Source organism: Alligator sinensis, unplaced genomic scaffold (assembly GCF_000455745.1).
Source record: "Alligator sinensis unplaced genomic scaffold, ASM45574v1 scaffold647_2, whole genome shotgun sequence".
NCBI lineage: Eukaryota > Metazoa > Chordata > Crocodylia > Alligatoridae > Alligator > Alligator sinensis.
In genome coordinates, this window is record NW_005841832.1 from 4,443,163 (window position 1) to 4,457,648 (window position 14,486).

At 39.1% G+C, this 14,486-nt stretch overlaps 1 protein-coding gene across 1 annotated transcript in view; it reads right to left on the reverse strand.

Annotated features, from left to right (window-relative positions):
- LOC102387980 (uncharacterized oxidoreductase ZK1290.5-like) overlaps positions 1-14,486 on the reverse strand; it is an 88,470-nt gene that overhangs the window by 3,456 nt on the left and 70,528 nt on the right. The window contains exon 4 of the mRNA XM_014517514.2: positions 7,533-7,624. Within this exon, the coding sequence (XP_014373000.1) occupies positions 7,533-7,624 (92 nt within the window). The remainder of the gene's footprint in view (positions 1-7,532; positions 7,625-14,486) is intronic.

Here is a 14,486-nt window from a genome sequence, read left to right on the forward strand (position 1 = left end):
CCACTTCTACAGCTGGACCTGCACTTCTGTTCATTAGCACAAAGACTGCAGAATGTTTTTGAGGAGTACAGGTGGTTACTTAGTATAACCCAGCCCCAGATCCGGTCACGTGTATTGGTGCCTTAGCCATCCTTGCTTTCCGTTCCTTGCTTTCTTCCTTGTTTCCACATTTTTGTGATGCATAGTTGAGGGGAATAAAGACATTTCTGATCAAAATAGAGTACTAGGCCTGTGTATGACTTCTCATACAGGACATGAAGGCAAAATGCACTGGAATTGACAATACATGGGAGAACCATGAATTATGAGTTAAGGCAGTGTCATAGGGAGAGAAAGGAGTGGGTAGCCTGAAGTTATGTGACTAGGTATGCTGGGTACCATTGGTGGAAAGGAGGATCACAGATTACCAAAAACTGATATGGAATGAAAGAGAATGCAGATACTGAGGTATAGTCATACTATGGAAGTGGAAGATGCATGTCATTTGATGGTTTGGAAAATGAATCCTCAAAAGTTTCAAGTTTGGAAAAGCAGCCAAACTTTTTTGGCCCTTACCCAAACTGAAACTGTATCTGAACTGTATAAATTCACCTCCATAAAAAATGGTATCTTGGAACACGGTGTATCTTCTGCACTGTACAATTCAATTTCCCTGTATACTCAGATCAAAATGACTGGAGTTTTCTTTTAAGTAGATACAGTATAATCATGTGACACAACTCCAAACCAAATAGCCAGCACCACTGTTTCAATGATCTAACTCTTGCGTATTTTGAGGAAAAAAACCTCTTTAGAACAATTACATCAACACGTGGAATCTGGAAAATTTCTTCCACCATAAAAAGGAAAAACGAACATTTCCTGCTTCTCATCTTTAGTACATGTTGTCTTTTCAGACAACAATAGTCAGGAACAATAAGTTGGCATTCATTCAATACACGCTAAGTAAAACTGTACCCCTCGAAGGCTGGGCTGAGTCAGCCTAAAACTGCTATGATTTAAATTACTGGGTGGACTGGTGACAAGGTTCAAGCAACAGACACATCCATGTCTTCAACCTTTGATGTTTCTTGACCTTTGAATGGCCTTTGTATTAAATGTTTATATTTGTATGGTCAGTGTTTAGGTCACTCATGTATTCATTTACTCGCATCTGAACAGAAAAGGAAATATTTCCATTGTTTGTTGTACAGAACTGTGGGGAAGAAAAAGAACGAGCCAGCAGTTCCTTTCAAAATACCGTTTAATGAAAACCAAAGGGGAACTATGTATTTGCTAAGTATCTGACTATACAACTCGACCACTGAACATTTTAGAGACAGGTGCCTGCTTGAAATGTAGATATATTTTTATAATAGATTTTAAACACTTATTAATGGCCAGGGCATCATGTTAAAAATATTCCTAATTTGTGAAATTTGGAACTTGACAAACCTTCAGGAACACTACCTACATGGTATATTGTTTAATGAGTGCTATAATAAAATTAAAAGAAAATAGGAACTGGATAGTTAGGTAAGAGTCTTACTGGGTAGGTTTAATGAATTAAACATGTAAAAGCAAATCTGAAATAACTCTACTGACTTCAGAAGATTTGTTTCCTATTTACACCAATGTAACTTTGAACAGAATTTAGCTCTTAGTCTTTTAAGGCTGCAGAGTTGCACAGTTCTAGGGTTTTCCAAAATTTTTTATATCAAGTCCAACATGCTGTTATGTCACCTTCCAAACGGATATAGAGATACGGTTGCTTCTGCTCTGGAAATGATAAACATTGGATCCAAAATTTTGCTAAGTTGATTTCTGGGAATTCCTGTGATACTTTGCTGTGAGGTAGACAAGACCAGGTAACTTCTTTGTAAAATATTTTTTTAAAAATCAGTACTTTTTTTTCAAACATTTATGGAAAAGTTTTAGTACTTTTGAAGGCGAGGCCACAAGAGTACTAGCTAGAAGGGCACAGGCTGCATGACCAATATGTAAGCTTTTCTTCTATACTAACAACACCTACTTCCTGATCTGTACCACCCATGCTATTTTAGTGCCAGATCTTTTTCAGGCAAAGATTATCAATCATATGTTGATGAAGTAAGGTCCACTATTCTCCAAGTCCTTGGATTGTTTTGTGTATATCTGGCAGGGTTTTTATCAAGGCGTTTGCAGTTGTATGGAATCCCACTGACCCCTTCACAATCGCTATTAGTCAGCCACATGGGAACCCAAAGTCAGAAAGGCTTTTGTAAGTCCTGGAAAGAAGACACTGCAGCCAACAAACAAGTGCCCCCATTTGTCTACAGTGTCTTCCACCTGTATAACCCAGATAAACAGTTGGCAAGAAGGCCTTAGCCCTCTTCACTCCACTCCAGGGTCCTCATAAGTTTCACCATTTGAGGGCAAACTTAGTTTTCTTGGTTCTTTTGGCATTCTTCTGTGAATTTTCCAGAGTGGGTAATCCTGACCATTATGTTCCTATTTAAAATGTGATTTTGGGCCAGGAGGTTGAGTTTCTGTTACAGTTGAGACCACACTATATAGGAAGTAATAATTTCCTAATGAGCTAAACTTGTGTGAAGTAGGGTGTAAAACTCAATACTAATGAAAACATGATCATTCATTAAACTGTTTTCACTATTCTTAGACTGATACAAACTTGTTGAGCCTATTTTGTATTTTAAGAAATACTAATAGATATGGGTCTAATATGTGGCATTTAGAGCATAATAGTTTATACTTGTTTCTAGCTGCTCAATTACAGTGTTCAGGTTAATTAAACAAACTCCTGGGAAATCTCTGCTTTCTCTTATTAAAGGACAGGAACAAGAAGCCTCAAAGAGAGTACATCTCCCTCTCCCATAAATCTGTACTTATCACTTCTATGTCCCAGTTGTAGACTCTACAGTTTTATAGCTTCTGGTTCATTGTAATGTTCTCTATGATTAATTTATGTGGTAGCAGAATTAAACATTTGAACATTGGTACTTATTATTTTAGGTTCTGTATAGAGAATCTGACAGGAGATTTTAAGCATGAATTGCTGGTGGAGCTGCTATAGACTGCAATCTTCCCAGCTAAAAGGGAATATCTAAGAGGAGGGTTTTCTCAAAGATCCAGTTTTGTTTTTTTTTTGTTAAGGAATGTGAACATATTTTTTCTAGGTTCTCAAAGAAAGAAGCAGCTACAGCACCTGATTTGTGAGGGCCACAGCAAGCTGAGACTAGAGCCTCTTTTCTCCTGATTCCCATCTGCTTTTCTCTTCAGAAAGAACAGAATTTTTTTTACCAGTAACATGATTTCTTCAAGATGTGTTATCTGCATGCACATGCTACTGTATGCGCATATGTGCCTCAAGGATTTTTGCTTGGTGATTTCTGTCCTAGCAGTATCTGTACATGCACACGTACATTGCCTCTCATACTCCATACTGAGAGTATAAAGGACATTGCGTACTTCCTGCTCCTGTTTCCTCTCACCCACAGAATCCCAGAATACCAAAGACTAAGAGGAAAAGGGGAAGGAGGGCAGGATGTAGGACATGCACAAGGACAACACGCAAGTCACTGATAATTAATTTCTCTTTCTCTTTTGAGGAACTGCCCATATCACAGTGCGCTGTGGGTCACTCCAAGGAAGTGCCTTGATCACTAGGAGGTGATTCTTGAAATCCCAGGTGATCAGCAGAACTATATTACTAAATATAGTATCTGCTTGGTAAACCTCTGCAACGGCTTAGCATTTAGTGAGGTGTATGTGGAGAGGTCCAAGGTAGCTGTCTTGCAGATATCAGAAATCAAGACATTCTGCAAGAAAGATACTAAGGTTGGTTGAGACCTAGAGGAGCGATCTCTGACCACTGAATTCCACCTTAGTGACCGCATAGCACATTTTTATAGTCTGAAATGCAATTAGTCTCTAGACAAAAATTATTGTGCCTTTTTATCTTTTGGCTATGGAAAAAATAGTTAATGTCATTTTCCAAAAGACTTAATCCTATACAGGTAAAGGGATAAGACTCTTCTTATGGCTGGTGTATGTAATCATGCCTCAGCTCTTGATGAGACAGACTTTGTGAAATAGACAAATTTCTTGACAAAGGTGAAATTCAGTGAGAATACTGGATATGAATTTAAGATGAGTCTACAAGGAGACATAGTTAGTCTAGGTAAAAGACAGTATTACAATGAATCTCACGTCCACCCCTTTTGCTGTGGTAATGGTTGTGAAAAATGCCAACTTCATAGACAGATGGAATAAAGAGCAAGTTACCTACCATGTGACCATCAGGGCTGTGATGACTAGGGACTCAGTCTCTTAGAGGAAGAAATAACTCAGCCATATACCTGTGGATTTAACTGAGACTTGCTAAGTGGGAGAATCCAGACTTCCATGGGACTAAAATGGCAACTAGAAGTAGCTGAAGCAACCTCAGGGATAGACCAACATGCTTTAGCTCCAGCAGTAGGTCTAGGATAGCTGGAACAGAAACCACAAAAGGGGAGAGAAACTTCACATAACATTGGGCCAGAAACCTAGCCTATTTGGCCAGGTAGGTCTGTCTAGGTCTGGATGAGAATGTCTCTTGGAGGAGAAGAGCAGATCCACTCTACTGCCAAGAGTTGCCCGGCATCCAAGCTATGAGATCAAGGGCACGCAGGTCTGGGCGAAGTATTCTCTCTCTGCTCTGAGATAAGACAGATGTAGAGGGAGAGTTGTAGGGTTCCTATCAATGTGTGAAGAAGGTACAGAAATCAGACCTGCGTTGTGCGTCTGTCTGTCTCTTGTCCACAGTCATCAGAGGAAGATCACGTCTCCTGGCGCAGTCCCTGGCTGGCGCTCTCGAGGGGAGGGGGGGGACACCAGTGCTCTTGCCTGCCTCTCCTGCCCGGGAATGCTGGCTGACAGGGGGTGCACCGGTGCTCTCAGGGGGTGGATGTGCACTCCCTATGCATTGCCACTGGGCTGTAGGCCAAACACTCTGGGACAGACAGCAGAACCACTATAGCAAAGTAAGGTGGTTGAGAACAGGAAGATACCTTTTATGCCCTCTGACCAGAGCATGAGAGGAAGGTTGTTCGTAAACTCTATGGGTACTGCTAGAGCAAAAACGTCTCTGAGCTTATGTGCTTTTGACACATGCATCTCTACTGGAATGTGCCACGTGAGATATGCACCCATAGGAGAAACTTCAGTTGTACGGTCCTACAAAAAAGTCTAAGATTTTTCTTGTTGAAAACGGTTTCCTTTTACAAACATTCTGGTGTTTCTAGAACTTTAAGGAAAACATGTATAGTTGGGGAACATTTTGCACAAAGCCTTTGTTTAGTCCCTAAATGTTAAAAAAACAACATAAATTCTTTGAGATGTTTATTTGTAAAAGTTTTGTATTTAAATACAAGCTAATATAATTAGTAAAGATGATTTATACATAAATTTAGCAATGTCATTCAGTATTTCACTGGTTATTAAAGTAAGCAAACATTTAAATATAGAATTTTTATGTTAATTTGTGGCCTTTATTAGTTACCTAGCAGTGCTTAAGCAACTTCCCAGTCATACTCAGAAAGACAAGGGTCAATTCCCTCATGATGACTTATGAATCAATGCCTTCTTTAAGGGCTGAGCTAATCACTCTCTTTGAAAATCATATCAATTTAAACAGAATACATGTTAAAGCTAAATTATTTTTGTATAAAATGTAAGCATCTCTGAACCACAGTTTCATTTTCTATTCATTCCTAATAGAATTAAAGAAAATGGATTTAGGATAAGAGATTATTCAAACTCTAAACTCAAAAAATATTCTGAGATTTTGGGCCCCAAGCACAGACAGTTACTATCCTGTTGCCATGTGACCTGAGGATGTAACCAGGACCATCCATGGTGTTGAGTGAATTAAAGTGACAGCAGCTAATATTTAAATAAGCTCTATGCTATTTAGACAAGCTTTAAAAGAGGGGTGCCTTGTATCTCCAGTGAAACACTGAAAGCAGATAAGTATAAAACTCTGTGACTGAAGCTAGCAGCACACACTGCTACTTTCTCTCAGTTTCAATGGCTTCCTTGTGTCAATATTTTTCTCTCATTTCTTGCAAGTAAGCAAGCAGCAGCAAGAAGCCCAAAAAAAAAAGATGTCACTATATGGAAACAAGAAGCATCAATCTTTTTCCATAGCACCGCTTCTGGCACAAAATTACATCAGCACAACTTTGACATCAAGGGTAAGGGAGATTTTGCCACAGCACTGCCAAAGAATTATAATTAGTCTTGTAATGATTTTAATGGGATATTGAAACAATATTGTACTTTAAGATAGTAGCAGCTTAACTTGTTAAATGCTAAAAGGGTTTAGGCCACATATTCTTGGAGAGAAGTCACATGCTAACACAAAAGTGTGTTATCTATAATACACTAAATGGAACTCACCTACTTAAATCAAATCTCTTTGCCCACTTATTATGTTTTCATATTCTATAATACACTAAATAGGACTCATTATTATTTAAAATAACATACTTTGCTCTTGACTTATATAGGGAAGAGTGCGCCCAGCTCCAGGAGAGCCTGGACCACTCTCAAAAGCATAATCTCTGTGAAATGTTCTTCTCAGAGACACATATGCGAGATTATAATTACAGACCCCACGGTTTATTGTTTATGTTTTCTTTTTCTTATTTTCATTAAATAGAATAGTCAGAGTTAATAATATTTAATTATGGAAGCTCTGAGGGCATGGCAAATATCTCCATATGATGATAGTGGTGGGAGGCTTAAAGCCCTAAAAACAGAAACAACTATGATGTGGCCTGCCATTTCTACTTTCTCCAGTCTGAACATTTTATCACTTTTTAAAGAAAATTATTTGGTTCTTAACAATTTAAAACACTCCGTTCTCTTCCACATCATCATCTTTAACTGTATCTTCAAAGCATACATTTTCTCTTCTGGTTTCATTTAAGATCTATGGTCATATTTAAAATATTTGTGCAGGTTTGAAAGTCTTCATCTGTGTTAGATATTTCCTGACCATATAAGACCAGTTTCTGTCACACTTACTCAGGTGTAAAAGCAGTCCATTTAAGCAAATTATATCACATATGGAATAAGGATGGAACCAAGATAGTAGACTCTAATTAACCCATAATACAAAATGTAAGTAGAAACAGTAAAGTTTCAAACCACAGAAACTTTAAATGTGACAACTTCACACTTTGGCTTGGTTTTCAGTGTTGGCTAAGGGAACAACATTTTAAAATGCAGTTCTTAAATACTGAAGGCCCTGAAGAAGCTCATTCACCATGGTAGTGCCAAGGCTCAGTGGTAAGCTGCCATCAACTAAAATTGGGCTAGTGGTCTTCTAGCACCATGATACTGGCCACAAAATGTCTGGTAAGATGACAACTGGCCTCACAGGGACTTTTTAAAAAAAAATCAACTGAATTTTCTTGACCTAACTCAAGGTGTTTTTCAGAGATGAGGTGGAGAAGATGGGGTTATTTTAAAAATAAATGTCTTAAATGTACTGTGTAAGCACTCACCTGATTAACGTGAGGGGTTACTTCACAGTCTTCTTTTAGTTGTTCAAGATGATTTATGAGAAAGTTGCTTACGCCAACTGACCGACACATCCCTAATTAAAGGAGAGAGAAAAGTACATATGACATTCTAGGAGAGAAGAAAGTGCTGAGAATTCTAACCATTTTGGGGAACAACCTGAAAATATCACTTGTGAGTGGACAAAATGATGGCAAACACTTATTTCTGTATAATAAACTACTGCAGAGATTTACAGGAACACAAATACTGAAATCTAACTTGACAGCATTATCTGCAAGCATGGTTCTGTCAGAGTCACATTAGGAAGCCGTTTTATAATCTAAACACATTGGAGGCTCCCCAGTGTATAAAAACTCCAGGCTAAATTCTGGGAAAGGCCAACATAGTATAAGCAAAGAACAATTGTACTTCACCCGAATGAAAAGAAGGAAATGGTGTTCTGAGCAGCTTGCCAAAAGCAAAGAAAACTGGAACATTTGCAAAAGACTGGTCGGGTATGAGTAATAAAACATGAGGACACACCGTCCTAACAAACTGCCCCCTACTGACATTTAAGATAGATTATTTTACTATGAACAAGATGTTATGTACACTTCAATATAAAAAGTATACGTAAATCCAAAAGTCACAAAAGCGTAGGATGGTGTTTCTTTCTTAACATTGATTTTCTATGCTTTGGTTAATGCACAGATCATCAAAAATTTACCATTTTGCCTATGTTTAGTTTAATGCATTTGTAAAGAATAAATAATGAATGTGTGAACATGAGTAAATTCAGTGCTGACTGACAGCCCAGGAGTCAGACATGCTCTTTTTAATCACAGAAATGAGACAGCCTGCTTCCTGACCCTGCTCTGCCCACCCCTGTCTTAACCCTGAGGTAGGCAATTCAGAGAGTTGGTGCCTCTGTTGACACTGTTAGTAAAAGATGCCAGTTGTGATAGGTATGGTGTGAAAACCACCAGGCTCATTTCAAACAGGTCACCAAAGGGCTATCAGGCTGAGGTTACCATTCTGTTATTCAAGTGCAGCTAACTTGACCATCCAGGAGAAAAGCTCTGTCTCTTTTACCAGTCTCTTGAACTACCCAGATCGTTAATATATGTATTTCTCTTGTAGGAAATTTGGGATCCATTAATTGATTTATTAGACGTATTTATTTATTAATTTTGCCTAAAGGAAAAGAAAATAACCAGCTCAGAAGGTTATAAAGCAAATTATATTAAAAACATGGAAACAATAACTTTTTTTCCCAAAGTGATCCAATTCTACTTATAAAAACAGAATTGGGGAAGGATGGGAGACCCACCAAGCTTAGGTCAACGGTGACTAAAAACCAGTACTATCTACCAGCTCTTGAAGTGAATTGCAATCTTAGTTCAGTTTTTGTGGGTTAGGATAGCATATTCACTGGCAGCTAAGCAGAAGATCTAAGGACTGAATGAGCAGAGATGGTGAATTCTCCTTTCTCTTCCAAGTCAGGAAGATTGCCAGGGCAACCTGGGGAAGCTCAGATGGCCACTATGCTGAATGTGCCTGCCCTATGAATGAAGAAAGCACTCCAGTTATTGCTGGAACACTCTCCTGAGCACTACGTTCTTTTTTGTAAACAAGATAAAGACAGAACATAAACTAAAAGCTATTTTGGTTCTTCCAAAAATACTTAATCAGGCAATTCCAGACAACTGGCATTAAGGGAATAATTTAGGGCCTGATTCTGCAGCCAATCCATGCATGGACTTACCATTGTGTCAACTTCAGTGGCAGTTCTGCATGTGGATCAGCCATGTAATCAAGCCCTGAGAGGTGCATTTTCCACTTAGTGCAGATATATAGTTGCCATTAATGCAAACAGGATTCATGGATGCATTAAGGGAATTATTTACCTTGATTTAGGCTAAAAATAAAAGTACAGGAAATGCACGAGGAAAATTTTCTATGTAAATATCTCATTAAAAAACACACATTTTAAATATGAAAGAGACTTAATCCACTTGCAGAATATTAACTAGCATTCTTTAATGTGACTGGTTTTGAGTAAGCATAAAAATTCAGAATTAGCATATTCATTTCTCAGTTTGTTAAAGTAACTCTAATTACATCCAGTACTTTTCTCCAGAAATTTTATAGGTGAGGCTACATTCTGGTGCTAAATATTATAAACAAGTTGCAAACATCACATAAAGTGTAAAGTGGGCTTTGCATTTGGCAATGCTGATAATAATAACCACACAAACAGTTCTACTATCATGTTGCTCTTACGTCTTTAGCCAAGACATGTAGACACGTATACAGCAGGAAAACTCTTATAATATGCTATTATTTTTTTACTGTGGTTTCTACTGCAAAATTTGAGAGTGGGAAAAAATCCTTTAACAACTTGGCTGCTAAACTGCTCACATTTACAGAAATGATCATCTGCTCAAGACATGTAACATTAATTAGGTTTTGACCCACACCACAGCAGTTTGCATAATTTGTATTTAATCTGCCAGAAGGGGGTCAAACCTTAGCTTTAGATCTCTGGTGACACAAATCCTGCAGCACCAACACTAATAAATCATTATGCCAAAGAAGTCTGAAAAACATTTTTTAACACAAAAGACATCAAAATATTATCCACTATTGTGAGAAAATTATTTAAAAATGTTCCTTTTGTTGTTTCTCTTGGAGAATGAAAGCCTTTATCTGAAGCAATAACACAATAAAATTCAGCATCAGATATCATAGAAGGAAAAAATCTTATTAGATGTTCTAGTTCATTCCCACAACCAGCTCCCAGGATTTTTTTTACAGTATATTTTACAATATTTTACAGTATATTTTCAATTGTTTTGTCCCATCTTGTTTTGTCCCACAGAACTCATCAATTTAATTGCCAGGAAATTCTTCGTAGGTCTCCAATCAAGAATCTTCTGTTTAAGTGTTGTCTTAAGTTATGCTTTGGGCTATCTCTCCCTCAAAAGTCAATAAAGTTGCACAAGTGTATTTTAAAGTAGTAATTTAGCCTGTATTGCAAAATACTCCAAAGTGGGTAAGAACAGTAGAAAAAGCTTTTTGACAGAAGTTTAACCTCAGAAAATGCTTAAGCAAAGAAATCCAATAGCTCTGTGGTGACTTTGAAAAGATTTTTTAGGTTAAATGATTCATAAAGCTCCATTCTGATAATCAACATATCTAGAGCATTTGATTTAAACTTTATGATATAATAACCTAGAAGTCAAAACAATCTAACATAAAAGTTAACATGCTTTGACTTTTATATTGTAAGTTTTAATATATTGTAAATAGCAAAACAATAAAATATAAATTACACTTTCTGGCCTTTTCAAAGCCATAGTCCAACTGCATTAAAGTGAAACATTTCAATATGGTAATTTCAATATTTCTGTAAAAAAGTATTTCTAAATTCTCACATTGTAGTAAATTAAAAGTTCTGACTTTTCATTATGATTTGGAACATAAACAAATACTGACATCTCCCATGTTTCAACCAGCTCTCATTGGAGTCTGTTTTAGGGAAGGCAGGAGTTGCCTCCAATCAACTAATTAAGCTCCATAGCTATCACCAGCAATATTCAAAATCCTGCAAAGATGTGATGTTTTAAGGAAGTTACAGTAGTTATATCTTTATGTCTTTGTCCAAGACTAAAGGGTCAAGTAGCAAATTATGAAACAGGAAATAAAGAGTGGGTAATTCCCTTTGGTAATGCCCCACTAGCAGCTGAGGGAGTTAACTGACTCGATCCACTGCACTTCACTCAAAGGTGTTAACAATTGTTTTTCCTTTTTAAAGACCTTAATATTCCACTAATAGAGGTAATCTTTCTTCTGACAACCTTTCACTACTCTTGGTCTCTGTTCTCCCATTTCACAGCCTTGGAGAATGTTTTTAGCTGTTTACAAAATCATAGATCCACCCATGGAGACTAGTCTTCAGTAGCAGCTAGGATTACAGCTCTTGATTGAACATTAAAGTGAGGGAGAGTGAGCTATCCCTGCTCTATGCAGTGATAACTCTGGAAAAAATGTTCTTCATTCTGCAATCTCGAAAACAAGGTGCGTATCTTATTTGGGGGTGTGTGGTATGTGAAAAAATATGGTATATCAAGAAAGGTGCCAAGGTACAATCTGAATACCCAAAATATACATTATAATACCAGGAAACATCTGCTATTTGATAACTATTAGTTCTTTCAATTTTTCAAAATATATGGAGTCAGATTATGAGCTTCACTTCCAGCTTCTACCCTCTGCTAAAATGTCACAACACAACTAGAAAGCTAGCCTTAAACAGCAGGAGACCCTTTTGGCATAAGGCAATATCCAGATGGCACAGCCATCTCTACACCATGCTGTCCTGACATAGGGAAAATATAATGGTAGGGCCTGGGGCAGGAGCATTGCAGGGTGAGGTACAATGTATACTAGCCAACCTTTGCTGGTGTCATCATTAGAGGCCAGCATAAATTAGTTTTAAATTACTGATTACTGTACCTTGGATTACAGGCCAATCTGGCCCTTGGCTACAACTGAATTGGTGGAGACAGGCAAGTGGTGCAGCTAAAGGAAATTGAGGATTGAAGCCATATTAAAAAAAACCCAAACAAACAAACCATTAAATAAACTTATTTCCCTATAACTAGAAATCATTAAGGTTTAAACATTAATTATGGTAAATTTACTTATGTAAATATCCATACTTAATCTCTTATCTATTTAAAAATCTATTTTTTTTTTAAATAAACATACCCTTCCATGCTTTCTCTTCTATAAAAGATAACAAATGCCAAGAATCCAACATTCACAAACACCATATTCAGTAAAAGAGCAGTGTGTGTTTTGATTTGAGGGGGCAATATTGTCAAGAAAAGATTCCCCCTACAAGCTTCCAGGCTGCTCTTCAAACAAAACAACCCCCCCCCCCCCAAACTCTAACCCAGTGAATTACTATTAAAAGAAAAACAAGATTTTATTTTATGAGGCCAAATGATATGGCCTTTTAGACAAAAGTCCCACCAATTCTGAAAGGAGATCTGACTGAATGAGGACCATGAGGAAAAATAATTAGAAATGTACTCAAATCATGGCTGTACATAGCAATAGAACAGAAAGCCACTAGGTTTCTAATAATTACATTTCATATGGTAGTAGGACTGGAGTGTTCTTGTATACATACATACATACATACCCATATACTTGAGCTATTTTTAGGCTATTTATAGCTTAGGTACTGGTAACAATGCAGCCTCAGAAGCCTGCAGCACAAACAGCAAAACTGTCTGGGACTCTGCATAAACATTTGGGTGACTAGTCAGGGCTGATCTGTGTGCTACCACAACTACATTATAGTCGTATCTTTGACTGCAGTCTGAAGCTCTTATGGTTTATCTATATCAGTGGTTCTCAACTTTTTTTGATTCAGGGCCCATTTGTAAACATTGATGGCCAGTCCCGACCCACAGCCCCTGGGCCCTGCTGGTGCCCCTCACTCTCAACACACAGTCCCCTATCCCCCTGGGCCATGCGGGTGCCCCTCACTCCCAACCCATAGCCCCCTGTCCCTTTCCAAACCCTGCTGGAGGGGGCCCCCAGCTGCTCCCGTCCCACTGAGGCCAGAGTGCAGTGGCTGCAGTGGCTCCAGCTCATGCAGGCAGCAGCAGAGCAAGTCTGGCCCTGGCATGGGCTGGAGGGAGGAGAAGGAGAGGCCTGTGGCACGGCACGGCATGGCACGGCACAGCATGCCTGCCCTGGGCTGGGGCTCCCATGACACACCAGGCAGCCTGGTCGTGGCCCCACCAGCTCCCTGAGCATTGTCTCCTGACTGCCATACCCCTACATGTATGGGCACCGGCCCAGGTGCCACTGGACCAGCCATGTAGCTCCCTGCCACCCCCAAAGGCCCCCCACCTCACTGGAGGGGCAGGCGCCTTCCCCCTGCCCTGACACAGCCTCGACACCTGGATACCTTCCCACACTGCTGACAGGACCCCACACATGCCACCAACCCCCTGGACAGTCCCCAAGCCCTGGACCTCCAAGCCCCCCTCCCCCATATACTTACCTGCATCCAGCTGCTGGGGTTGCTCCCACGACTCTGCCTGACTGCATGGCAGCCACATGCATGTACATGCACAGATGCATGTGCGCCTGCTGTCTCAAATCGCCCCAGAAGCTCCTTGCACACTGGAATGCTGCCAGCCTGCAAAGGGAAACCTGCACTTTCCTGCATTTTTCTGGGACTTGCTCACTATCCTTTCAAATATTTGTGAGGCCTATTTTTGGGTCGCGACACACAGGTTGAGAAACACTGGTCTATATAACACAGCTGCTGCCACCACAGCTTTGCTGACAGAGCTTAGTGGCAGACTTTAGTGAAAAGGCTGTTTAAAGTAGGCAGAAGGAGTTTCTCTGCTGGCTTTGCTACATAACCTCCCCACGTGACAGAACTCTGGTAGTAGAAGTCCTCTTCTCTTGGTATAGCTGCATCCAGACAGGGGTTTGCCCAGAAGGGCTATGTAGAGGACACAAACTTTTCACATCCTAGCTGATGCAGCTACACCAGCAAAGCTTTCTAATGTAAACCACTATGTAATATGTTCTCAGGCCTTATCTAGACTAGGAAAAAAGCTAATTCTTTTTTTTCAATTTATAACCAGCCTAACGTGATTCTGTCTGAATTGATACTATGTGGGATTTTCAATCTGGCATATTCAATACGATGTTAACACATGGATTTAAAGTCTTGGCCTACCCTAGGCTTTAATTTGACCAGTTTAGTAAATGCTAAAGCCCAACTGCTTTGTTTTGAATAGATTTAGAAGCTGCTGGAGTTAGATACAGCTAGATGACACAATCTAAAACCACACATCTAAAGTGCAGTATCTAAAATGTCAGAGCTATGCTTAGACAGGGTAGGCCAGTTTCTCACTCAG